The sequence below is a fragment of the Mobula hypostoma genome, chromosome 17 (assembly GCF_963921235.1).
Source record: "Mobula hypostoma chromosome 17, sMobHyp1.1, whole genome shotgun sequence".
In the NCBI taxonomy this organism is placed as follows: Eukaryota; Metazoa; Chordata; class Chondrichthyes; order Myliobatiformes; family Myliobatidae; genus Mobula; species Mobula hypostoma.
Genome location: NC_086113.1, coordinates 4,893,356 through 4,921,036, shown reverse-complemented (window position 1 = coordinate 4,921,036; position 27,681 = coordinate 4,893,356). Strand labels below are relative to the sequence as shown.

Below are 27,681 nucleotides of genomic sequence, written 5' to 3'. Positions count from 1 at the left end.
TTGCTGTCCCGGAAATTTTTGGTGGTTCAGCTGAGGATGAGGAATGTTGGCTGATAAAGGTGATTTGGATTGAGATAATGGTGTATTGCCAAGGCCAAACACATGTGGTAAAGCTAAAAGTTTAACTCCAGAAAGCTGTACTAACAACTCAGATTTTGTTTGAATACTATGTAAAATAAATCCAGTTAATGGTGTACAAAGTTCAAAGTACAAAGTAAATTTTATATCAAAGTACATGTATATCACCACATACAACCCCGAGATTCTTTTTCTTGTGGGCATACTCAATAAATCTATAGAATAATACCGAAACAAAATCAATGCAAAAACATTCCAAAGCGCAAATCCATGGTCTCATGAGCCTAACGGATGCCTATTAATAAGGTTCCTGGTGCCTCATAGGTGATGAGACCTGGGTGGTGGCAGGGAGTTTAGTAGTCTTACGGCCTGGGGGAGGAAGCTGTTTCCCATCCTAACAGTCCTGTCCTAATGCTACAGTACCACCTGACCAATGATGGGGGCCGGGGGGATGTCAAAGAGACTATGGGACAGATGGAAGTGATCTTTGTCGATGTTAAGGGCCCTGCGTATGCAGTGCGCTTGATAAATATCTTGGATGGGTGGCAGAGAGACCTTGACAATCCTCTCAGCAGTCCTCACAATCTTTAGTAGGGTCTTGCAATCAGATGCCTTCAATTCTCGGTACCAGACGGTGGTGCAGCCGGTCAGGACACCCCCATTGGTGCTCCTGTAAAAACTGGTTACAATGGGAGGTGTGAGAGAGGGGTCACTCATCTCAGTCTCCTCAGGAAGTGGGGCTGCTGCTCTGCTTGCTTGACTAAAGAGGTTGATGCACCTTCAATTACTCCGAAAGACTGAAGTAGGGTAAATACTGAAAGGCTTTTATTTGCAGTAAAATGTGACCTCCATGCTGAGTGTCTGCCCCTGGACTGAGGGGGAGGGGCAAGGCAAAATCGCCTTTATTCAGGGTTCTGTGGGAGGAGCCACAGGGGCAGTCAGCAGAGGGGCCTGTCCAGACAGGTAACCCAGTTACAACATATATATATGGTTTACCACAGAGGTGATGTTGAGGGACCAGGTGAAACTATCCATTACGTGCATTCCCAGAGACTTTGTGCTCCTAACTCTCTCCACGGAGCAGCTGTATGCCTGCAGTGAGCAGTGGTCAGCCTAAACTCCACAATCATCTCTTTAGTCTTGTCTGCATCGAGACTCGAGTTGTGCTCACACCATTCTACAAGCCACTCTATCCTCTCCGTGTGCTGTCTTGTCATCGTTGTTAATGAGGCTAACCACTGTTAGGTCATCAGTGAACTTCATTATTTGGTTTGAATTGGATCTAGCAGTACAGTCACGCGTCAGCAGCGTGAACAGCCGCAGGCCGAGACGCAGACCTGTGGGGTGCCAGTGCCCAACGTGATGGAGCTAAAGATGGTGATGCCACACAGACTGACTGAGGCCTTTCTGTCAAGAAGTCCAAGATCCAGTTAGAGAGAGGCGTTGAGACCCAGCAAGGAGAACTTACCCACCAGCTTCTGAGGGATGAGCTGAAATCGATAAACAGCACCTGGCATATGATGAAGCGGGCTGTGGAGTAGGAGCAGAAGTTGTTCACAGAATGCTGCCTAGATTAGAGGGTATCAGCTGTCAGGAAAGGCCGGGCAATCTTGTTCGCTCTACAGCATCAGACACTGAGGGGGAAAGTCCTGCTTTTTTTCAATTATAGGGGATGTAGGTAGGGGGTCAGAACTTTTTTCTCCTACGTAGAAATGCCAAACACCAGAGGACATGCTTTTAAGATTAGAAGGAGAAGTTTGAAGGTGACATGAAGGGCAAGATTTTGCACAGAGAGTGTTCTGGAGCTGGAATGTGTTACCTGGGTCATAGTGGAAGTACATAGTTTAGTAGAGGTTAAGAGGCTTTTAAATGCACACATCGATATGATGGGAAAGGAGGGATGTGTTAATGCCCAAGCAAAAAAGACACATTTTTCTTTGTTAAACAACTTTACTTTCAATCTGTCATTTCAATATCTGAGGGCCTTTTCATCTCACAATTCCCCCTTTTTGCTCTGGTGCACATGCACGTAGCGGAAAATGGGCATGTCTACGAAATACTTCCATCGTCCAAATGAACAGAACTCAACAACCTCCCATCCTTTTTTATGTGTATATATTAAAAATCAAATTTAAAAAAAGACAATTCAAATGTCTTACTTCAGTGGTGGGCAAGTTGTTGGAGAAGATCTTGAGAGGCAGCATTTGGAGAGACATAATCTGATTAGGGATAGTCAGCATGGCTTTGTGGAGAGCAGGTTGTGCCTTACGAGACTGATCGAATTCTTTGAGGAGGTAAAAAAACGCATTGATGAAGGTAGAGCAGTGGATGTAGTGTATATGAATTTCAGTAAGGCATTTGATAAGGTTCTCCATGCGAGCCTCATTCAGAAAGTAAGGAGGCATAGGATCCAAGCAGATATTGCTTTGTGGATCCAGAATTGGCTTGCCCATAGCAGTCAAAGGGTGGTTGTAGATGGATCATATTCTGCATGTAGGTTGGTGACCAGTGGTGTTCTGCAGGGATCTGTTCCGGGATCCCTCCTCTTTGTGATTTTTATAAATGACCTGGATGAGGAAGTAGAACTCTTTGTATCCTTTTTGTTTGCAAATAGAATGGTGAAAATCTTCTCTCTTCTACCGTCAGTACAATTAAATGTCCCCCTTGAGTACCACTATCAGGAAGATTTCCAAGTGAGGCATCACTGAAGACAACGAGCCTCAGTGACCTACCTTTTCCAAACTGTTGAAACTTCAAGACTACTTTTCCAGATTGAATTCTGCGCACTATCTTGTTTGCCTCATGTAAAGTTTCTGCTGTGGCATTTTTGTGCTGGATGCCAAGTTGCATGATGTCAGGTTTGCTCTGCCTTGCCACCCATAGAATCTGACCTATCTTTGACCTAAGTTGCTCCGTTTCCGCTTCACTGAGGGATGCATCCCGTTGTGTGGCACATGAGGATTCCAGGTGGATTGTTTGAAGTTTCCTGATGTAGCTTTCTTGATACAGTTGTACTGTTCCATCAACAGCAAGGATGTCTATCTATCCCTACATGGCAGAATCTTTCACGTTCCTTCCATCCAACCTGAAAGGCTGAGGGATAACTATTGTGGCAAAGTTTTGTGAGCCTCTCCATATGAAGTCATCTACATGACAGGCAAGTACTCCAATCACATGATACCCTGAATCTTGCCAGCAAAAAACAGCTGGATCCACTTGTGACATCTTTCCACCTGTTTTCAACATTACTTCCTTGACCTTTTTATACCAGTGGAGTGATGCATCTGCGAGACCACACACACATTCTAAAGTCTTCACAGTGTTCTTTTGCTTCTGGCTTCAGAGGGGAGTTTAATGTAAATGTCACGTGACAGCTCCATTCCTGTAAGAATGTGAATTTCATGTCCATATAATGGGGTTGCCAATGCTTTTGACATATCACTGAGAGAAGTAGTTGGAGAGACTCTGGTGCACATGTCGGTGAGACCTTTCAGAATTCTTTTATGTTCATATCCTCAAAATGTCTAGCCAACAGACGTGCTTTTGGTATAATTCCTGTAAGGGTTTCTTTCAGGGCATACACCCACCTTGTAACATGGTCTTTTGGCCAATGTGTCCGGTTTCCTCAAACACTCCATTATTTCTCCAACTTCAGATTTTATGCTGTTTTGAAGATTCAGATGACTTCTCTTTAGTTACTAGGACATCTTCATCTTGACATTTCTCAGATTCCAGACTGATCTGAGAATATTGTATCATTTCTTAATGCATGCATTACTAAATGACAATAAAAGAGGTCTGCGTGTCCTCATAATCTATTCTTGATTCTGTGGGAATGAACAGGACACCCGGATGGTATGTTGCCTCCCAGGTGCCAGGGTCAGGGACGACTCAGATTGTGTCCACAACATTTTGGAAGAGGAGGGAGAGCAGCCAGATATGTCTTGGTACATATCGGTATCAATTACATAGGAAGGAAAAGCAAAGAGGTACTGAAGAGAGAATTTAGAGAGCTAGGTAGAAAGCTGAGAAGCAGGACCTTCCAGGTAGTAATTTCTGGATTGCCAGTGAGGGTAGAAACAGGATGATTTGTCAGATAAATGTGTGGCTGAGAAGCTGGTGCAGAGGACAGGGCTTCAGGTTCTTGGATCATTGGGGTCTCTTCTGAGGGAGGTTTGAACTGTATAAAAGGGATGAGTTGCACCTGAACCTGAGGGGAACCAATATTCTTGAGGCCAAATTTGTTAGAGCTGTTGAGGAGGGTTTAAACTAATTTGGCAGGGGGATAGGACCAGTAGTTAAGGGACTCAGGATAGGACGGATAGTAATAAAGCTAAGTTAGCGTGCAGTCAGACTGTCAGGAAGGCCAGGATAGGACAAAATTGCAGCCAGCAGGGTGAGTATCAGGGGTGCAGAATCAAACAGGGTAGCAAATACAATACTCACAGTGTGATATCTCAGTGCATGGAGTGTTTGAAATAAGGTGGATCATCTTGTTTCACTAAGACAGATTGTTGGTATGATGTTGTGGCCAACACAAAATCGTGGCTGAAAGATGGTTGTAGTTGAGAGCTGAATGTCCAAAGTTACTCGTTATATCAGAGGGTTAAGAAGGTGACGTGACTGTACTGGTAAAGAATGGCATCAAATCAGTAGAAAGATGTGACATAGGATCAGAAGATGCTTGTGGGTTGAGTTAAGAAACTGCGAGGGTAAAAGGACCTTGATGGCAGTTATATACAGGCCCAACAGTAGCTGGACCACAGATTACAATAAGAAATAGAAAATGCGTGTCAAAATGGCAATATTATGATAGTCAGGGGAGATTTTAACATGCAGGTTAATTGGGAAATTCAGATTGGTAATAGATCTCAAGAGAGTGAATTTGTTGAATGCCTACTAGATGGCGTTTTACAGCAGTTGTCGTTGAGCCTACTAGGGGATCAGCTATACTGGATTGGGTGTTATGTAATGAACCAGAGGTGATTTGGGAGCTTAAGATATAAGAACCTTTAGGAACCGGTGATCACAATATGATTGAGTTCAACTTGAAATTTGATAGGGGGAAAGCAAAGTTCCACGTAACAGTGTATCAGTGGAGTAAAGGAAATTACTGTGGTATTAGAGAGGAGTTGGCCAAAGTAAGTTGGTAGGGATGCTAAAAGGGATGACAGTAGAGCAGCAAAGATTTGAGTTTCTGGGAAAAATGAGGAAGAGGCAGGATAGACGTATTTCAAAAATGAAAAAATACTGAAATGGCAAAATAGTACAACTGTGGCTGACAAGGGAAGTCAAAGTTAATGTAAAAGCAAAAAAGAAGGCATACAACAAAGCAAGTTAGCGGGAAGATAAAGGATTGAGAAACTTTTAAAAACCTACAGAAAGCAACTAAAACAATCATTAAGAGGGAAAAGATGAAATATGAAAGCAAGCTAGCAAACGTATCCTGTACTGCTCCTGCTTTCTTTAGGGAAGTTTTACTCAAGAGTAATGGAATGTTCACCAGTACCATCTCCGTTTCAATGTAACATTTTGTCTGCCCTATTTGTGCAGGAATTTTTAGATTATGAGGACACTCAGTCCTCTTTTATTGTCATTTAGTAATGCATGCATTAAGAAATGATACAATGTTCCTCCAGTGTGATATCACAGAAACACAAGACAAACCAAGACTGAAAAACTGACAAAAACCACATAATTATAACATATAGTTACAACAGTGCAAAGCAATACCGTAATTTGATAAAGAGCAGACCATGGGCATGGTAAAAAAAAAGTCTCAAAGTCTCTCGAAAGTCCCATCATCTCACGCAGACAGTAGAAGGAAGAAAAACTCTCCCTGCCATGAGCTTCCAGCGCCGCAAACTTGCCGATGCAGCACCCTGGAAGCACCCGACCACAGTCCGACTCTGAGTCCGTCTGAAAACTTCGAGCTTCCGGCCAGCCCTCCGACACCGAGCACCATCTCTGCCGAGCGCTTCGACCCCGGCCCCGGCAACAGGCAAAGCCGAGGATTTGGGGCCTTCCCCTCCGGAGATTCTCGATCGCACAGTAGCAGCAGCAGCGAAGCAGGCATTTCAGAAGTTACTCCAGATGTTCCTCCGTGCTTCTCACGTCTGTCTCCATCAAATCCGGATTGTGCACGATACCTACTTACAAATACGATATCATTTCGGAGCAGCCACGCGCACTGCATCACGCCGCCATCTTCTCCTCCCATCCCCTTACTCTTTCTCACTCTTTCAGTGGAATGTACAATTTTTCCATCTCCAGATTTGAATGCTGTGTTACTGGATGTATCGGTATACACCAGTGTCTGCACTTCACTTTGGTTTAGTTCATTTACACGGCTTTCAAGCCATTTTTCTCCGCATACTGTGTGTGCGCATGCTGTATCAGTAACAGCAGATCCTGGAGATTCTATCTTCAAAATCTCTGCCTCAGATGTCTCTGCATTAGCAAGTGATTCCTTCACAAACAGAGTGATATGGCATTCTTCTTCATCTTTAGATTTGTTATTTTCTTCAGTGAGCCTAACTTGTTCAGTTCTATGTGGACATTTTCTTGTCTGGTAGTAAATACTTTGACATACCGCATTTTTTGATCCCCTACCGTACTTGTTTATTGAACTTGTGCCAGGTAATGGTACCCTTGCCCGGTCACTCTGCGATCTATGCTTGCTATACTGTTGCTTCTGGTCAGTGAAGTTTGCCATTTCCTGGCTCAAAGCCAATACGGGCCAGGAGGTTCCATTTTGTAATTACGCATGCGACTGTATTTTTGCTCAAAATTAATAATACAATCAGCCATATTGTTAGAGTTGTCTCTGTAAATTTTGTCAAAATCTGAATATGCCTGATAAATCAGATCTTTTTCTTCCTTCAAAAAAAACAGAATTGTGTATGTATTAGTATATTCATACCATCATCTTTGTTCAAGTCTTCCACCGAAATATCCATCGCGATCTCTCTCGCTCCTTCCGAAAGTGTCAATGCAACAGCCAAGGCTTGCTTCGTCTTCTTCAGTTCCGTAACACGAGTTAATATTCCAATTTCATTTTCCCAGCTTTCATAAGGCTTGCTGTTATCAAATGCTGGCGGGATCCTATAAATAGAAACCATCCTCTGCTAACACTGTTAATGCCCAAACAACAAGGACACGTTTTTCTTTTGTTTAAACAACTTTACCTTCAAACGTCTCCCTTCGATACCTGAGGGCTGCTACCCTTTCATCCCACAATTCCCCACTTTTCCTCCGGCACACACATAACAGGGGAAACGTGCATGCCTACTAAACACTCACATAGTCCAAATGAACAGAATTCAGCAGGAGAACGTTTAGTATAAATTGGCATCAAGATCAGCCGGCATAGTGGACAGAATGGCCTATCCAGAGCTGAATTCTTCTTTATTCTCTAAAGTTTTTCCCTGTCCTTTGAAACTTTAGCAAGTTTGAAGAAAATCACCCAAAGCCGTAGAAATTTGACAAAAATCAAAAAAAAATTCAGCATTTTGCTGATGACCCATTTAAATGCTGATGGCAGTGGGGTTTGGGGGATGGTGTTTTAGATACAGAACCTGCAGCTGAAAGAGGCTGCTGAGGGTTGCAAACTCAGCCAACTCCACCAAAGGGACAACCCTCCCCATCACTGAGTACAGTCTTTGAGAGGTGGTGCCTCAGGAAGTCAGCATCTATCACTAAGCACCCTCCCCATCAGGGATGTGCTCTCTTTTCATCAGGGAGGAGGTACAGGAGCCTGAAGACACACACTCAACAACTTAGTAACAGTTTCTACCACCTCACCATTTCTATTATTTATACTATTTAGTTTGTACTTTCTAGTGACTTTCACATCTTTGCACCATACAGTTGCCACAAAACAACAAATTTCATAACCTACGTCAGTGTTCAGGAACAGCTATTAACTTATAACCATCAGGCCCCTGTAGGTAATTTCACTCACAACCTATGGACTCTCTTTCAAGGACTCCACAACTCATGTTCTCAGTATTCTTTGGCACCGTTTGTTTTCTTTTGCACAATGTGCGTTTGTCAGTCTTTGTGTAGGTATACAGTAGTTCAGGGTTCCCCAGTTAGTTTTCCGCAAGGGCCAAATTATGTCAAGCATGCCAAGCCAAGGGCCAAAACGTCCAGGGGTTTTTTTTCATTGTGCCAGTAAGTTGTTTTATGGGCAGATGTTGTTGTTGCTGCTATTACCATTATTTGTAGTAGTATTATTAGTAGTAGTAGTAATAATAATTTAGGCCTGGGATTCTCAAAGCCTGTGTTGTGGATCACACAAGAAAAAAAATGCACTCTTGAAACAAAATAAGTCCATAACCAACCATTTTGGACTTTAGCTATCACAACTGTCAGCTGTCACATTGAGAACTCATCTAGGACTTAAAATACATGCATGCACACACACAAAAACACACACACACACACACCGCACCCCCCCCAACTTCTCTTCCACACAAAGTTTTAGTAGTACTGCCTTTTCCACTGTTTCTGTTCTCTCATTTAATCTATTTGTTCTTTTTAATTAAGCTATGTAGCATTTGAAGAATGAAGTGTAGCTATAAATGAAATTATCAGTATTATTGTTGTTGTAATATTATTATGCCACAATAAGATTGACAAATGGACAAGTATAAATTGATTCACTCACCAGTCAGTGAGAGGAGTGACAGTGACGGGGTGAGGCAACCCTTCTGATGTCGGGCCTGTATTCTGTTGTGGCAATCCTGAGGCACTGGCCCAGATGTGCATTGGAGAGTCTGTTTCTGTCCTGGTTCTTGATAGAGTTCATTGAAGAAAACGATGACTCACATGTGTACACGGAGGGGAACAGTGTGAGTGGGAGCATTGCAATAGCTCTCGTGTTTCTGAATTGAGCTTGGGGAACCACATTGATCCAAAAGTCATTCACCCCAACCTCCTTGTGTTGTGCTTTGAGCAAATCAGACGTTCCCATTTCCAAGACCTCCATCTGAAGAGTTGCCTGATCTATGGAAGGCACCAACCTTTTGGCCTCGGCAGTCCACTGGCTGTCAACCGAAACTGAGAACGGCTGTCTCAGGAAGAGGAGGATGTCACCAGAGAGTTTAGGGGAGCTTTCAAATCATTCCCTGAAGTTTTCTGCCAGGCTCATCGCGAAATCTTTCATCACTGGATCCTCCCACATTTTGTTCTTCTCGCAATGCTCCCGCAGACATGGAAAGTGCAGCTTTCTCCCGTGAATGTCTCTCTCCAAGAGGTTCAGCTTTGACCGCAAAGCTTCAATCGTCTCGCACGTGTCCGCAACAGCGTGGTTGTTACCTTGTAATTGTAGATTAAGTTGATTTGGATGCGCTCTACGAGGGCATAGGTCAGGTGTACAGTGTGGGATGAGGTTGAAGTCAATTAGAGCAGCGCGCGCTTTATTTACATGTTATGACAGGTGTGTTCCAGACATTAGGTTCCAATGGGTCGGAAGGGTCCGGACATTTGGTTCTGGCCCGCAGTCCGCCTGTTCGGGTTGTCTGACCTAAGTGCTACACTTACCCATTCACCTCCTCCCTCACCTCCAAGATGAGGTCAGCCTCAGTGTGGAGAAGCACCACCTTATATTCCATCTGTGTAGCCTCCAACCTGATTGGACGAATATCGATTTCTCCTTCTGGTAAAAAAAAATTCCCTCTCTCTCTCCTCTTCTTCTATTCCCCATTCTGGCCTCTTACCTCTTCTCACCTGCCTGCCAACTCCCCCTGGGCCCCCCCCACCTTCTCTTTCTCCTGTGGTCCACTCTCCTCTCCTATCACATTCCTTCCTCGACAGCCTATCCACCTGGCGTCACATATCACCTTCCAGCTAACCTCCTTCCCCTCTCCCTCACCTTTCCTTTCCAGTCCTGATGAAGAGTCTTGGCCCAAAACATTGACTGTTTACCCATTTCCACAGAGGCCACCAGACCTATTGAGTTCCTCCAGCACTTTGTGTGTGCTCCATTCATACTGGTCTAAAACAAAACATGGGGTGGAGAGCTAAATTTGAGTTTGCATCCTGAGATAAACATTGTACTTTGATAGATTTCAGGAACTGTCTGGACTATATACAGTGGGGGTGACATACATCAAAGTTGCTGGTGAACGCAGCAGGCCAGGCAGCATCTATAGGAAGAGGCGCAGTCGACGTTTCAGGCCGAGACCCTTCGTCAGGACACCTGACGAAGGGTCTCGGCCTGAAACGTCGACTGCGCCTCTTCCTATAGATGCTGCCTGGCCTGCTGCGTTCACCAGCAACTTTGATGTATGTTGCTTGAATTTCCAGCATCTGCAGAATTCCTGTTGTTTACAGTGGGGGTGGGGTGCTTTTGCTTTGAGCATGCTAACAAGGACACAGGCTGTGGACTGAACTGTAGGAAACTTTGTCACATGGTGTGAGCAGAATTATCTGCAGCTTAATGTGAAAAAGACTAAGGAGCTTGTGGTAGACCTGAGGAGAGCTAAGGTACCGGTGACCCCTGTTTCCATCCAGGGGGTCAGTGTGGACATGGTGGAGGATTACAAATACCTGGGGATATGAATTGACAATAAACTGGACTGGTCAAAGAACACTGAGGCTGTCTACAAGAAGGGTCAGAGCCGTCTCTATTTCCTGAGGAGACTGAGGTCCTTTAACATCTGCCGGACGATGCTGAGGATGTTCTACAAGTCTGTGGTGGCCAGTGCGATCATGTTTGCTGTTGTGTGCTGGGGCAGCAGGCTTGGTCTGTCCTGTGTTTTGTGATATCACACCAGAGAAAATATTGTATCATTTCTTAATGCATGCATTGCTAAATAACAATAAAAGAGGACTGCGTGTCTTCATAATCTAAATATTGTAGCCTCAGTTTCAGTTCTTTCTTATCAAAATTAAACTGCATTCATGAATCGCGTTTTCACAGATTTCTGAGATTTACACACTGCCAACCTGAGAAAAAGGACGTAACGTGCATACTCAAGCCTCCTTTGATCCGTGCCAAGAGGCAGTGGCCAAAAAGAGAGCCCCATTACATCTGCTCGTCTCCCCTGAGCATATTTTACAAATTCTTGATGCCATGTTACTTGAATTGCACACAGGTGTGCATAACTTGGAAACTGTAACACTGCAGATTTGTTTGGAGGGCTCCCCAGGGCTAAAATTAGGTCTGCACTGCAGGGCCAAGGAGAATAATTGCATTGTATAACTGTCAGTTCAAGACTCAATCCTTTTAGTCACACTCCGTTTCTTCACTAGCTGCCCAAAGTCATTGCCAGACAGAAAACGTAGTTAATATTGCATCAAAAACAAGCATTGCACAAGAGACTGAAATCACCGAGCCTGTCAAAGCTACTCTCAGAGTTTGGTTGCATTTTGTCCATGTGGTGGCTGCTGGCTTCCAATTTGCAATGGACTGTATAATGGTCTTTCTAACAATGACTAGGATCAGCGTCAATCAAGGATGCTGCGTCCTGTGTATCCAGGGCAGTACAATATGAAGAGCAAACGGTTTCCCATGTACCAAGCTCCCCCTCTCCTCCACACAGCTGATAGAACGGCAGAAACCGATACAGTTTGGCACCAGCAGCATCGCAGGGGGTTGCCAGATAGTGTTGAACTCAACTCTATGCTGCCTTAAGGACCCTAGCTCCAGACTTTTCCTTCAGGGTTTGCTCCCGAAGCCTTCCCCATGGGTATAGGCACAAGACAGCGGAGTATTCCTTCTCGATGAGCTTCCAATCATGGCTGTCAAGCCCCGTCTGCTTGAAGCGACTGTTTAAAGGTACCAGTAATCTGTCTTTGCCCCTTCTCCTGTCGGTGGAAACAGTTCCACCGGGCTTAGTAGCTAAGCCACAGGTGAAAGCTGTGAGCTGGACTTGCTTGTCGGAGGCTGTTTGAGACGCACACCATTAGGGTCATTTAATAGGTAGCTTATACCCACTACCCCGACTTCCCCCGGCTATAGCAACCTGAAGGAGCCAATGATGACTGCAAGGTATAAAGATACATTGGAGCAGGAGTTCTTAACCTGGAGTCCATGGACCACTCAGGGCTCAGTGAATAGATTCCAGGGGGTCTGTGAACTTGGATAGGAAGAAGTTTACATCTTTATTTTCACTAACCTCTAGCTGAAATTTAGACCACCCCACAGATAAGTGTTCTTATCCAAGCTAAGCAACAATAACCTTCACACTTATGTATCTTTAAAAATAAAATTTAATTTTAACTTGGCTTTATTTTAAATGTATAGTCTTACTTAATGCATTAATAAAGAAGGACATATAATAACATATTACAAATTAGTTTTTTAAATAGTTTGGTAATGGTATTTCAATATAATTGGTTTATTTTCTGATTCTGTATATATTCCAATACATTATTCGGTGAAGGGGTCCATAGGCTTCAGTGGACTGACAAAGGGGTCTGTGGCATAAACAAGGTTCAAAACCCCTGCATTAGGGGCATTTAAGAAACTTTCGGGCAGATGGATGGTAGAAAAACTGAGGATTTTGGGGGGAGGAAAGGGTTAGATTGATCATGCAGCAGGTTAATAGCTCGGCACGACACAATGGGACAAATGGCCTACACTGTGTTGTAGTCTGGTTTCTTCTACAGTGTGAATGAATATCTTCACACAGGAGACAAAGAAGCCTGAAGTCCCACCAGATTCAAGACTGCCTACTCCCTTCAACCATTTGGTTCTTGGACCAACTGGCAAAAACTTAATCACAGGCTCAAGAGACCCTGAAGATGCTGAAGATCTTGAGAACACAGACAAAATGCTGGAAGAACTTAGCAGCATTTACGAAAGGGAATAAACCTTTGAGGTTTTGGGCCAAGACTCTTCATCGGGTCTGGAAGGAAAGAGGGAAAAAGGCAGAATAAGAAGGTGGGAGGAAGGGAAGAAGTAAAAGCTGACAGCCCACAATGGATGGTCTCACCTTAAGGACTCTTTATCTTGTTTTTACATGCTCTCATTATTTATCGTTACTTATTTATGTAATGCCCTGGGTCATATTTTTTACTGTTATGCTGTTCTGTATTTCATTTCATGCTGTTCTGTGCAAGCTGGTTGTTTTCAGCTTATGTTTGGGTTACTGTTGAAGATAAGAGATGAGGAGAAATGTGTGCCATCCAATTAGGATGGTCAGATTCAGGAGTGATTTCTCAGGTGAGGGACACTAAGGTTGGGTGTGGGGCTTTTGATCGAGAGGAGATGAAGAGAGAAGATGCTGGGGAGAACCGGTCATAGCGTACGATCCGGTGGGAGACCCATTTGTTCCAGATGGATTGCGAGTGACGTTCGGAAGGTGGTGTGTGCTTTCCCATTTGATCAAGGGCCCAGTGAGTGAGTGATAGAGAAGTTCAAGATGAGCTCCAACTTGTGTACATTTGACTGTCTGATTAGAATGGGCCCTTTTCTTTGTGGTACTCCTTACTAACCCCTTAGCTACAATTCATAAATATAATTCCTTTAATCATATACAGCCAACTTTTCGTCCCTCTTCCCTCTGGGAGAAGGCTCAGGAGCTTGAAGACTCGTTCGGCCAGATTTGGGAACAGCTTCTTTCCAGCTGTGATAAGACTGCTGAATGGATCCTGACCCGGATCTGGGCCGTACCCTCCAAATATCCGGATCTGCCTCTCGGTTTTTTTGCACTACCTTACTTTCCATTTTTCTATTTTCTATTTATGATTTATAATTTAAATTTTTAATATTTACTATCGATTTGTAACCCAGGGAGCGGGAAGTGCAGAATCAAATATCGCTGTGATGATTGTACGTTTTAGTATCAATTGTTTGGCGACAATAAAGTATAAAGTATAAAGTACTGTCTGTTATTTCGGGGCACTAATTTGTAACAGGGTAGCAAATTACACAGCATCCACACAAACCGGGGTCTGGGGTGGGTCTGCACCTCAATCTCACAAGTTTCGCTGGACATACACAGCCAAGGAAACCACTTATATTTATACGTGCACAGTTTGTTGTTCATTGATGCTGTTTACAGTTATTGTTCTACAGATTTGCTAAGTAAGCCGGCAGGAAGAAGAATCTCAGGTTGCATGTGGTGACATATCTGTACTCGGATAATAAATTTTACTTTGAACTTTGCACTTTTGAGATGATAGGTGAGAGCATGTGAGGGGGAAGGTCAGTGTGTGTGGGAAGAGCGGGGTGAGAAGTGAGAGAGGGCGGTAATAGATGGAAGAGGTGAAGGCCTGAAGAAGGAATCTGGTCGGGGAGGAGAGCGGACCATGGCAAAAAGGAAAGGAGGAGGGGCACTAGGGGGAGGTGATGGGTAGGCGAGCAAAAGGAAGGGGTGAGAGCCCTAATCATTCGAGTTTAGCAACACAATGACCAGTCTGATCACTCTACTAAAACTACAAACAAAAGAAAATCCGCAGATGCTGGAAATCCGAGCAGCACACACAAAATGCTGGAGGGACCCAGCAGGCCAGGCAGCATCTGTGGAAAAGAGTACAGTCGATATTTCGGGCCGAAACCCTTTGACAGTCCTGCCATTCTACTTGGGTTCTTTCTCGTAAAATGTGTCTGTAAATTATGTTTCATTTACGGTTAATTGATGCTTTCCCTGTGAGTGCTGTTTATCTGAAGCTCCATGCCTGTGGTGCTGCTGCAGGTAAGTTTTTCATCACACCTGTGTACACACGGAGTTGTGCAGGTGGCAATGAACTTGACTTTGACTTTAATATTGGTTCTCAGTCTTGATTGATAGGTATTGCTAATATGTGAGTGATGGACTGATGGAGTAATGGAGTGTGGCATGTTAGCATATCGGTTAGCACAAACGCTGGTCGGGGTTCGATTCCCACGCAGTATGTTCCACCTGTGACCACGTGGGTTTCCTCAGGTGCTCCGGTCTCCTCCCACACTCCAAAAATGAATCGTGGGCACGCTGTGTTGAAGCCAGAAGCAAGGCGACACTTGCGGGCTGCCGCCGGCAGGCCCTCAGGTGTGGGTCGTCAATGTCCTGATGCTTGAATGTGACAAACAAGACCAATCTTTAATGTTCGTCCTGTCTGGAGCAGCGTAAGAGGGCAAGGGCGTGGTGAATGGGAGATGGTGTTTGAAGATGCATTGACCCTAACAGGTACGTATGTGGGTTAATCTCTTCTGCACAACATTGCGTTCATGCCCTTGGATTCATTTTGAGGGGACTAGAATACAAAAGCAAGGATGTATTACTGAAGCTTCATAAGGCATAGGTTAAATGGCACTTAGAATATTGTGAGCAGTTTTGGGCCCTTTATATAAGAAAAGATGTGTTGGCATTGGATAAGGTCCATAGGAGGTTCATGAGAACGATCCTGGGAATGAAAGGGTTAACATATCAGTAGCAGTTGATGGCTCTAAGCCTATACTCCCTGAAGTTTTGAAGAATAATAGTGGGAGGGGGCGGAAATCTCATTGAAGCCTGTCAAATATTGAAAGGCATAGATAGAGTGGACATGGAGAGGATGTTTCCAGTAGTGAGAGAGTCTAGGACCAGAGCATACAGCCTCAGAATTGAAGTGCATGCTTTAGAACAGAGATGAGGAGGAACTTATTTAGTCGGAGGGTAGTGAATCTGTGGAAGTCATTGCCACAGGGGGCTGTGGAAGCCCAGTCATTGAGTATGTTTAAAGCCGAGGTTTATAGGTTCTTGGTTAGTTGAAAAGTTGTAGGAAGAAGGCAGGAGAATGGGATTGAGAGGGAAAATAAATCAGCCATGATTGAATGGCAGAGCGACTCAGTGAGCCAAATGGTCTAATTTTGCTCCTCTGTCTTATGGTTTTATGGTCTTGGATCTGCTCGTCTGACATTGCATGCAATAGCTACCTCAGCCACGACCACATCACTGTGACTTGGGGCCTATCTGCCTCAGATACTTTACTCTTCCTTGCTGATAAAGGTCTCCAACATCAGGGTGGAAAATCTGGGTGTCTGCCCTCTCATGTATTCAACCATAGCTTTTCGGAAACTCCTCTGGAACAACTTACACAACTATTTCTGACCACAGTATGTTTCCCCTTTAAGAAATACAGAAAGCTTTTAATTATAATTTTATCACATTATTCCCCAGCTGGTATCTACAAGAACTGGTGCCTCAGGAAAGTGGTATCCATCTTTATGGACCCCCACCTTCCCACAGATTGCCTCTTCTCATTACCTCCATCCATGAAGAGGATTCAAAGATTCAAAGAACATTTTTCATCAAAGTATTATGCAGTATACAACCCTGAGATCCATCTTCCAACGGACAGCCACGAAACAACGAAACACCATGGAACCCGTTCAAAGTAAAACATCAAACACCCAACGTGCAAAAAAAAAGAACAAATCTCACAAACGGCAAAAAATTAGCAATTAACACAGAATATGAAACATGAAACCACAGAGTCGTTGAGACTGTCTAAGAACGTTCAGTTTAGTTCAGTTCAGCTCAGCTGAGTTTAGCTCTGTGTAGTTCAATGACTGCCGGCTGCCCAGTCAGTCCGTCCCGGTCAAAATTCACACAAAATAGCAATAAAAAAGGAGTAACCAGAAACCAGAAACATGTCATAACATGGACGATAGGGTTTAATCCACAAACTATATCAATTAAACAGCTTTTGGCTCCATCCCTCCCCCTCCTGTCTTCTCCTATCATTTCAGATCTCCCCCTTCCCCTCCCACTTTCAAATCTCTTACTAGCTCTTCTTTCAGTTAATCCTGACGAAGGGTCTCGGCCCGAAACGTCGACTGTACCTCTTCCTAGAGATGCTGCCCGGCCTGTTGCGTTCACCAGCAACTTTTATGTGTGTCGATTAAACCTTGCCTAAGACCCAAGACTCCGGCAGCATCAAGCAAGAGGGAGGAAGAGACTGGTCTCATGCAGGATCCTTCCTCCAGGAGCAGCGAGCGAGAGGGAGAGAGAGAGAGAGATTGGTCAAACGCAGGGACTTCCCTCCAGGAGCAGTGAGTAAGACCAGCCAAACGCAGGCAGGCAGCCCTGCACTCCCATGTGCTTTCCACTCGCGTCCTCATTAAGTCTGATTCAGCGATTCTGGAACAGCCTCTTCCCCCCCACCATCAGATTTCCAAAACGGTCCAAAATCCTAATTATTCTGAAACACAAGAGTTTCTGCAGATCCAGGAAATCCAGCAGTCCTGAGTTGCTCCAGCATTTTGTGTAACCCTAGCTATTCCTTATTTTCCCCTTGTTATTTTTTTTGGTAATTTATTGATTTTTGTTTCTTTGCTCTACATTGCAGCCACAAAACAACAAATTTCACATTTCATGTTGGTGATTCTGAATCCCCCTTGAGCAAGGATTGGGGACGTCTTCACCACAGTCAGTGGGAAGAAGGAGTAACCACCTCTCTGGTCAGGAGGAAGTTCCAGGAATTTTACTCACAGCCAATAATTCAATGATGAATCAGGACGTTCTGGTAATTTCAGAGGAGCTGTTATCCCCAGGAGCCTCCTCTCCTCATCTCCAATGGTGAGAAAGATTTGGAAGAAGCCATGTGAAATTGGCACAGTTAATACAACTGATAAAACACACACTGCAGCTATTCTGGCCCAATACAGATACTGCACAAGTTGCAAACGTCTGACATGTGTACAGCCTGTAATTTGTACTGAGTTTGTTGGCTATTGTAGGGCTGCAGACAACTTTGGCCTCCTGAGAACTAGAATCACAGCCCTCTTTCCAAACTGTAAACTGTCAACGTTACAAACAGTTCACGGAAAGCCAAATATCCGGTTCAAACTGAATGATGAAATTCACTGAAGACACAACAGTGGTTGGCCTCATCAACAACGACAACAAGATGGCGTACAAAGAGGAGTTAGAGCAGCTTGCAGAATGGTGCAAGCACAACAACTTGAGTGTCAATGTGGACAAGACTAACCAGATGATTGTGGACTTTAGGAAGGTGCAGGCTGACCAGTCCATGGAGAGAGTTAGGAGCACCCAGTATCTGGGAGTGCACATAATGCACAATCTCACCCGGTCCCTCTTAAGTCAAGAGAGTACAACAGTGTCCCCCCATCCTGAGGAAATTGAGGTGAGTGCGCCTCCCACACACCCCCCATTCTAATCAATTTTTTTAGAGGAGCACCAACGAGAGTGTCCTGACCAGCTGCATTAGCGTCTGGTTCAAAAATTGCAAAGCATATGACTGTAAGACCCTACAAAAGGTTGCAAGGACTGCAGACAGGATCAACGGCGTCTCGCTGCCACCCATCTGAGATATTTATCAAGTCACTGCATACGCAAGACCCTTAGAATTGTAAAGGATTCCTCCCATTTATCCCACGACCTCTTTGACCCCCACCATCGGGCAGGTGGTACTGTAGCATCGGGACAAGGACCGTTAGGATGGGAAACTGCTTCCACCCCCAGGCTGCAAGACAACTGAACTCCCTGTCGTCACCCGGGTCTCATCACCTATGAAGCAGAAGAAGCGTTATATGAATTACTTTTCTAACTTGTGTCATCAATGCGCCTTATGCTAAGTGTCAATCTTCTGAAATATATTTGATTTTTTGTTAATTTTTTATGGTAATATTACGTTATGTGGTGTGTGTGAGTTATATATACTGTGTTGTGCACCTTGGTCCAGAGGGCGAGCAAGACTATACACAGTTCTCCAAGTGCAGCCTCAGTACCGACTTATACAACTGCACCGTAACGAAACTCAGCGCCTTGACTGATAAAGGCCAGCATGGTAGGGCTACATCTGTCAATGCAGGGAGTGGGAATACATTTGCATTCTTGTTCAATAAAGAAACTTGTAAATCAGAGAACTGAATGTTCTCAATGGCTTGATGTCCAATCCCACACAATAACCGGGAAATCTAAATCCACTTGAAAGGCTAACATCCATGACTATGACCATGAAGTTAGGGGTTGCTAGATTCCCTGAAGATCCGGTGCTTAATCTGATCAATCATTCTAGTTATCCTGTCTCTGTAATGCACTGGAAACACTTTAAACCACTTTTTTATAATGCTGTTTACTTTGTAAATTGCAAATTGGGAGCCGCAGTATCGTAACGGTTAGCACAACACCCTTACAGCTCAAACCACTGGGGTTCAGAATTTAATCTGCCGTCTTCTGTAAGGAACACACACAATATGTTGGAGGAACTCAGCAGGTTCGGCAGCGTCTATGGAAGAAAGTAAACAGTCGACATATCGGGCAGAGACCCTTCTTCGGTCCTGATGAAGGGTCTCAGCTTGAAACATCAACTGTTTCTCTTCTCCACAGATGCTGTCTAACTTGCTGAGTTCCTCCAGCATTCTCTGTGTGTTGCTTGGATTTCCAGCATCTGCAGATTTTCTTGTCTTTGTCCTCTGTATGGAGTCTGTATGTCCTCATCATAGAACGCATGAGATTTCTCCGGCTGTGCCGGTTTCTTCCCACCTTCCAAAGGCATACCGGGTAAGTGAATTGGCCATTGTAAATTGTCCCATGATTGGGTCATGGCTAAATCCAGGTTGTCAGGAGTTGCTGGGCAGCACAGCTCAAAGGGCTGGAAGCACCTATTCTGCCCTGTATCTCTAAATAAAAAAAATAAATACAGTGCCTATAAAAAGTATTCACCACCCCCCCCCCGCAGAAGTTTTCATGTTTTATTGTTTTACATCACTGAATCACAGTGTATTTAATTTGGCTTTTTTCACACTGATCGACAGAAAAAACTCTTGTGTCAAAGTGAAAAGAGATCTCTACAAAGTGATCTAAATTAATTACAAATATAAATCGCAAAAAAAATTGGTTGCGTAAGTATTCACCCTCTTCAAGTCAGTATTCATTAGATGCACCTTTGGCAGCAATTACAGCCTTGAGTCTGTGTGGATAGGTCTCCAACTGCTTTGTACATTTGGACACTGCAATTTTTCCCATTCTTCTTAAAAAAAACTGCTCAAGCTCTGTCAGATTGCATGGGGATCGTGACTGAACAGCCCTTTTCAAGCCCAGCCACAAATTCTCAATTGGATTGAGTTCTGGACTCTGACTTGGCCTCTCCAGGACATTAACTTTGTTGTTTTTAAGCCATTCCTGTGTAGCTTTGGCTTTATGCTTGGGGTCATTGCCTTGTTGGAAAAATAAATTTCTCCCACGTCGCAGTTCCTTTGCAGACTGCGTCAGGTTTTCCTGAAAGATTTCCCCGTATTTTGCTGCATTCATTTTACCCTCCATCTTCACAAGCCTCCTCAGTGTCTGCTGCGGTGAAACATCTCCACAGCATGATGCAGCCACCACCATGCTTCACAGTAGGGATGGTGTGTTTTTGATGATGTGCGGTGTTTGGCTTACCAAGGGGGTGAATACTTATGCAATCAATTTTCTTGCGATTCATATTTGTAATTAATTTAGATCACTTTGTGGAGATCTGTTTTTATTTTGACACGAAAGAGTCTTTTCCTGTCGATCCGTGTCAAAAAAAAGCTAAAGTAAATCCATTGTGGTTCAATGTTGTAAAACAATAAAACATAAAAATTTCCAAGGGGGGAATGAATATTTTTTATAGGCACTGTAAATGCTGTTATTGATGTACTTATGAATATTTTATTCCATATCCATACTTCAACCTCTAACTTTATTTTTATATCATTCTTTATGAATTGTTGAATGTTGTTGCCTTTTGTTGCATGTCTCATCCTAACCAACACACCACAGCGAATTCCTAACACATGTCAATGTGTGTGGAGAATAAAGTTGATCCATGATAGGATTTCAGCACTTCCTGGATTTGATTATTGGAGACAGCAAGAAGTTCTAAGGCGAATGGCAGGATGATAATGGATAAATCGGAGTGTGAGAAAGATCAAGGTTATTCATTTTGGCAGGAAGTATAGAGAAGAAACTGTCCAATAAATGGCAAGAAATAGGTAAACATAGTTGTTGAAGGAATCTGGCTTGTTGGTTCCTGAAAAGCAGAGAGTGAACACTCACAACACGCTGGAGGAACTCAGCAGGTTGGGCAGCATCCACATTTTCCACGGATGCTGCCCGACCTGCTGAGTTCGTTCCTCCAGTGTGTCGTGAGTGTTGCTTTGACCCCAGCATCTGCAGAGTATTTTGTGTTTAGAGAGGGAACACGAAAGCTCGTGAGGAGAGGGTATGTTGGTCTTATTGCCAAGAAGCTAGAGGAGGAAATAAAGAAGTATCCTGAAGCAGTGTGGTATTCTGATGACATCTCATGGGCAGTACTTTGTCCTACTTGGTTTCCTTATGTAAAGAAGGATAATTTTTAAATTTATTTTTTGAGGTAAAGCATGGAACAGCCCCTCCAGCCCTTCAAGCTGCACCGCCCAACAACCCCCGATTTAACTCCAGCCTAATCTTCGGGCATTTTACAATGACCAATTAACCTAGCAACTGGAACATCTTTGGAATGTGAGAGGAAACTGGAGCACCCGTAGGAAACGCACGCAATCACAGGGAAAACATACAAACTCCTTACAGGCAGCGGTGGGAATTGAACCTGCGTCACCAGTCCTGTAAAGTGCTGTGCTAACCACGACACTACTGAGCCACCCCACAGTTTGCCAGGGTATAAGAGCTTATTGTTTTACAAAGTATTTCAAAAATAGACTTTACTCTTATTATAAAATAAATACCCAAAAACAGCAGAATGCTTCTTTTTACATGCGTGGTCATCACATTCAGGAGGGTTAAATTATTTTTTAAGTGATTGCAATTCTGTGGAGATTAATTTTTTTCCATGAAGTCGTCCACTCAGAGAACATTACAGTCATAGTTTCCAGTCTTTCAGTTTGGTCATCCTTTTACATTCTAGGATAAGCAAGCTCGGCGACTGTTGGTGAGGCTGGTCTCTACTCACTGGGGGTAATCAGAATGAAAGGTGAGCTCACTGAGGCACGCTGAGTGGGACTGATGCTGTAGATATCAACAGGCTGGTGGCTCTTGTGAAGAAGTACAGAACTATGGTTTCTTCCCCCAGGAAATTCATCTGATCAATCATTCTAGTCAGCCCCCACCCCCTCTATCTACTGCCCTCATCACTGCACTGCATTGGGAGTATTTTAAAACACTTTTCACAATGCTGTTTACAATGTGAATTCATGCTGGTATTTATGTACTGCATTGGTCCACATTTTATATCATTCTTCGTTCGTTATAATTGTTGGAAGTTGCTTTTAGCTGTATGTCACACTCTGACCAACACAACACAGCAAATTTCTAACACATGTAAATGCATATGGTGAATAAATTGATCCCTGATCCTTGGTACAGAGACTGTACATGAAGCTGAAGCTTTTATTTTAATGCAGAGAACTAAAAATCTTAAGAATTTATTTTATGAGCAGGCTGTGAAAACTCACCAGAACACCATAAACCATAGGAGCAGAATTAGGCTATTCAGCCCAATGAGTGTGCTCCATCGTTCCATTCTCCTGCCTCCTCTCCATAACCTTTGACTCCCTTATGAAACAAGAAGCTGTCAACTTCCTCTTTAAATTTTTAAAATATTTTATTGACATAGAGTGTGGAACAGATCCTTCCAGCCCTTCAAGTTCCACCACACTACAACACCCGATTTAACCCTAACCTCATCACAGGATCATTTATAATGACCAAACTAGCCTACGTATTTGGACTGTGGGAGGAAACTGGAACACATGGAGGAAACCTGCACAGTCATGGGGAGAACATATGAACTCCTTACAGATAATGGCAAGAATTGAACCTGGGTCACTGGTACTATAAAGTGCTGTGCTTACCACTTCATTACCATGTCACCCTTTAAAAAAAACACTCCCTAGCTAAATAAATTCCTCCTCCTCTCTGTTCTAAGTCTCTATTCTGAGACTGCCATCTGGTCCTAGGCTCCCCTACAGTAGGAATCTTCTCCATATCCAGTCTATCTAGGCCTTTCACTATTTGGTAGGTTTCAAGGAGATTCGCCCTCATTCTTCTAAACTCCAGTGAGTAGAAGCCAAGAGCAATCAAAACCATTCCATTTCCAGGACTTTCCTGTGAATCAGCTCTGGGCCCTCTCCAGTGTTAGCCCATCCTTTCTTAGATCAGGGGCCCAGTACTGCTCATGGTACGTGAAGTGTGATCTGGAGGATGTCTCAGCATTACATTCTTGCTTTTATATTCTAGTTCCCTGCAAATTAAATTTCAGGGAATCCTGCACAAGGACTCCCAAGCAATGTTCCCTCTAATTTGTAATGGACAGTCTGCACAAAAACCTTGTGCTGTGCAATTTTTTGCCCAGTGACAATAACATTTGCACACTGAATTTTATATAGAGAGGTATTTGTTTTAACAGCTAGTAAAACACTGTCAATAAGAGCTTTGACCTCCTCAGGGTTTAATCATTTTCGCTCTTATCATCTGCACTCTCACAAAACATATCTAGCAGGCCTATAGCGGGTAATGAAGGATTTTCTCATGGAGCTTTTGCACACTGTCTATATGTGATTTGCTCACTAAATGACGCTTTAAAAAGTCAAGTTTCCAAATATCACTCCACTTCTTCCCACTTGCAAATTCTCCAGCAACTTTTGCATTGCGACAATACACGCCGGTAATACCAGTTTCTGTATTGTACATAAATATTTCAGGTAGCTGCACATTCCTGACCTCATGGGCTTTCGGTGTAGCAGTTTCTACTGTTTCATTAAGCTATTCCGTTTTAAATAAACTAGCAGTTCTTTTGCACTTCACGCCCTTTGCTACTTTGGAACTTGACATAGTGAATCAATAATTTCTTCAATTAAAACAGTACCAGTAAGTCAGTTCTAAAATCTGCAGGCAAATCATCACAAACTCCATGTTGTCAACACCACTGTATCAGAAACCGGAAATGGAAATGTGATTGTGTACGATCGTGAGATATACTTAACATGCCAACGAGGTCAAGGGTGACAACCTGTTGTGCACAGTTTAAATCCTTTGTGCGCTATCTACAAAAGCTGTGTGGACACACACACACACACACACACACACACACACACACACACACCCCTTAGAGGGAACATTGCTTCCAAGTCCCTTTTGTACCTCTATTTTTTGAATTCGCTCTCCATTTTGAATATTTTCTATGCTTTTATTCCACTCCCCTACGTTGTATTCCATCTGCTACTGAAGATACAAAGCCTGAAAACACCTACTTCCTGACTCAAGGAGAGCTTCTACCTTGCTGTTATAATATTCCCCTAGTACAATACTATGGACTCTCGACCACACAATCTACATTGTTATTGCCTTTTCCTTCATTACCTGCCTGCACTGCACATTTTAAGATAAGCAAACTGCAACATCTTATTCTGCGTTCTGCTATTGTTTTACCTTGTACTGCAGTGCTGTGTGAGGCACATGCAGTATATCTAGCTCAGGTGCCTCAGACCTTCACACAGTACTGTATTTGTCAACATAGAGCGAAGAGTGATTTTGTAAACCTGGCGAGAGCAAAAGATGTTGGGAATGGGGAGGGTGGAGCACTGTGGGAGGGGTGTGGGACAGGTGGCAGAGATGGGGTTCTGGGCCGGGAGGAGGGAGTGGTACAGGTGCAGACACACCCAGCTCTGTGTCACCAGGCAAGGTCATTTGATTCCAAACAATTGGTTTACTGATCATTACAGAATGTCTCTCTGGTGCTCCCTACTCCCTCCCCTCTCCTTTTCCCTTCCCCTTTTCCTAACCACGATTCCCCTCTCCCTGCCCCCTTCCCACTCTCAGTCCACAATAGTGACCCAGATCAGAATCAGGTTTATCATCACTCACATATTTCATGAAATTTTTTTTCAGCAGCGGTACAGGACAACACATAAAATTACTATAATACTGTGCAAAAGTCTTAGGCACCCTCACTATATATGCAGTATATGTGCTGAAGATTTAGGCAAGTACTATACTGTATCTCAGTGCGCTGTGAAATGAATTGTACTGAATGAATAGCATGCAAGTTAAGTTTTTCACTGTGTATCAGTCCATGTGACGATAACAAACTAAATTAGTGCCACACTGTGAAATGTTATCTCAATTAACGTTTGAAATCAGACTTTTTAGCACACAGTGGATGTGTGTACAAGCAGGAAATGCCTTATGAAGAGCATAGGCCTTTACATAAAAATTGATATGTGGTGCTTTTATATTGAAGTTTATTCTGGGGAGGGTTAGCACTATAAAACTGCATACATCTCATTTCAGAATCAAGCACTCCTAGGTTAGATAAACTCAAACAAAGATTGTTTTTTCTACCCTGGTCTGAATCAAAACCAAGAAAGCAGCATACACATCGGGGGCACGTTGTATCCCTCCCTGCCACCGAACACATCTACATGGAGATCGGCCATCATCAAAGACCCCCACCATCCTGACATCTGCGTACTTAGATAATAAATTTACTTTTCACATTATCTGCACTTTCTCTGTAACTGTACCACTTCATTCTGCATCCTGTTATTGTTTTAACCTGATATGTTGTCAGCAATATTTATTGCAGAAGTTCCCAACCTTTTTATGCCAATGATCCTTATCAATAACCAAGGGATCCGTGGACCCAGGTTGGGAACTCCTGATCTATTGGAAGCAATAATCAACCAACTAGAGGTATTCAACGGATTGGGTAGTGTCTGTCGGAGGGAAAGTAATGGTCAACATTTCAGGGTGAAGACTTTGAAGTTTAGCCGCAAAACCTTAAGAGTTACTGTTTACCCATCCTGTGCACTACATGCCTTTTGAATTGTATCCATTAACTTTTTGTGCTGCATATTACATATGTTTTGTGGGTGCATCACGGTCTGGAGGAACGTTGGTTCATTTGGTTGTATATACGAACAGTCAGATGACTATAAACCTGAACATGAACTTGAACAGTTCTTCTCCTTGTCTCACAAAGCCCTTGCGCCTGTTGCCCTGAACTCGCAGCTAAAGGTACCTCCCAGGCTGAACTTACAGCTGGGGTCTTCCACCTAATGCAGGTGGGGCCCCTGTCGATTATCCACTTCTCACCCCTATCTGATGCTCACCCACCGCTTATCACCAGAAGCCACACAACAGATGACTGCTGGGATTCACAAGCTCCAATCTTTGCTCCCATTTTAGGAGTTAAAAATCAATCAACAGGATTCAAAGACAAAGAAACTCAGCGAGGTGAATGTTTTTTCCAGTGCTTGACCGTGTTTCATGGGCCATTAAGAGAAAGCTAGAAACGTGGCTGAGAGCTCTGTCTCTCTCGGATCATGAGAATTCGCAGATACAAAGATGCTCTTCAGGGATGTTTGCTTAGCCCGCTGCTGCCCTGCAGAGCTCTCCGACTAGTCGCATCACCACCTGGCATGGGGCACCAATGCACCAGGAAGGAAGATGATGCAGTACGTTGTGAATTCAGCCAGCTTCATCCTGGGCACGAGCCTCCCCACCATCACGGACATCTTCAACAGGCGATGCCTGAAGAAGGTCCATCCACCGCGAAAGGCTCTCGCCCGACAGGACATGCCCTCTTCTCATTACTCCCATCAGAGAGGAGGCACAGGAGCCTGAAGACTCCCGCTCAACATTGTAGGAACAGATTGTTCCCCTTCGCCACCAGACGACTGAATTGTCTGTGGGTGCCACAGTTGTGTAGTGGTTAGCATGGCACTCTTACAGCTCGGGGTATTCTGGAGTTCAGAGTTCAATTCCAGTGCTGTTCTGTAGGGAGGCTCCGTACGTCCTCCCCGTGGAATACATGAGTTTTCCCCGGGTCCTCCAGATTCCCCCCACAGTCCAAAGACACACCAGGTAGGTGAACTGGTGACTGTAAATTGTCCCGTGATTCGGTTGGGGTTAATCAGGTTTACATAGAACATAGAACATAGAACAGTACAGCACAGTACAGGCCCTTCGGCCCACAATGTTGTGCCGACCCTCAAACCCTGCCTCCCTTATAACCCCCCACCTTAAATTCCTCCATATACCTGTCTCGTAGTCTCTTAAACTTCACTAGTGTATCTGCCTCCACCACTGACTCAGGCAGTGCATTCCATGCACCAACCACTCTCTGAGTAAAAAACCTTCCTCTAATATCCCCCTTGAACTTCCCACCCCTTACCTTAAAGCCATGTCCTCTTGTATTGAGCAGTGATGCCCTGGGGAAGAGGCGCTGGCTATCCACTCTATCTATTCCTCTTATTATCTTGTACATCTCTATCATGTCTCCTCTCATCCTCCTTCTCTCCAAAGAGTAAAGCCCTAGCTCCCTTAATCACTGATCATAATCCATACTCTCTAAACCAGGCAGCATCCTGGTAAATCTCCTCTGTACCCTTTCCAATGCTTCCACATCCTTCCTATAGTGAGGCGACCAGAACTGGACACAGTACTCCAAGTGTGGCCCAACCAGAGTTTTATAGAGCTGCATCATTACATTATGATTCTTAAACTCTATCCCTCGACTTATGAAAGCTAACGCCCCATAAGCTTTCTTAACTACCCCATCTACTTGTGAGGAAACTTTCAGGGATCTGTGGACATGTACCCCCAGATCCCTCTGCTCCTCCACACTACCAAGTATCCTGCCATTTACTTTGTACTCTGCCTTGGAGTTTGTCCTTCCAAAGTGTACCACCTCACACTTCTCCGG

At 43.9% G+C, this 27,681-nt stretch overlaps 1 protein-coding gene across 1 annotated transcript in view; it reads right to left on the bottom strand.

The window, feature by feature from the left end:
* Positions 1-5,854: 5,854 nt before the first annotated feature.
* LOC134357668 (uncharacterized) overlaps positions 5,855-27,681 on the bottom strand; it is a 53,470-nt gene continuing 31,643 nt past the window's right edge. Inside the window, exon 2 of the mRNA XM_063069287.1 lies at positions 5,855-7,182. Within this exon, the coding sequence (XP_062925357.1) occupies positions 5,885-6,793 (909 nt within the window). The 5' untranslated portion in view covers positions 6,794-7,182 and the 3' untranslated portion in view covers positions 5,855-5,884. The remainder of the gene's footprint in view (positions 7,183-27,681) is intronic.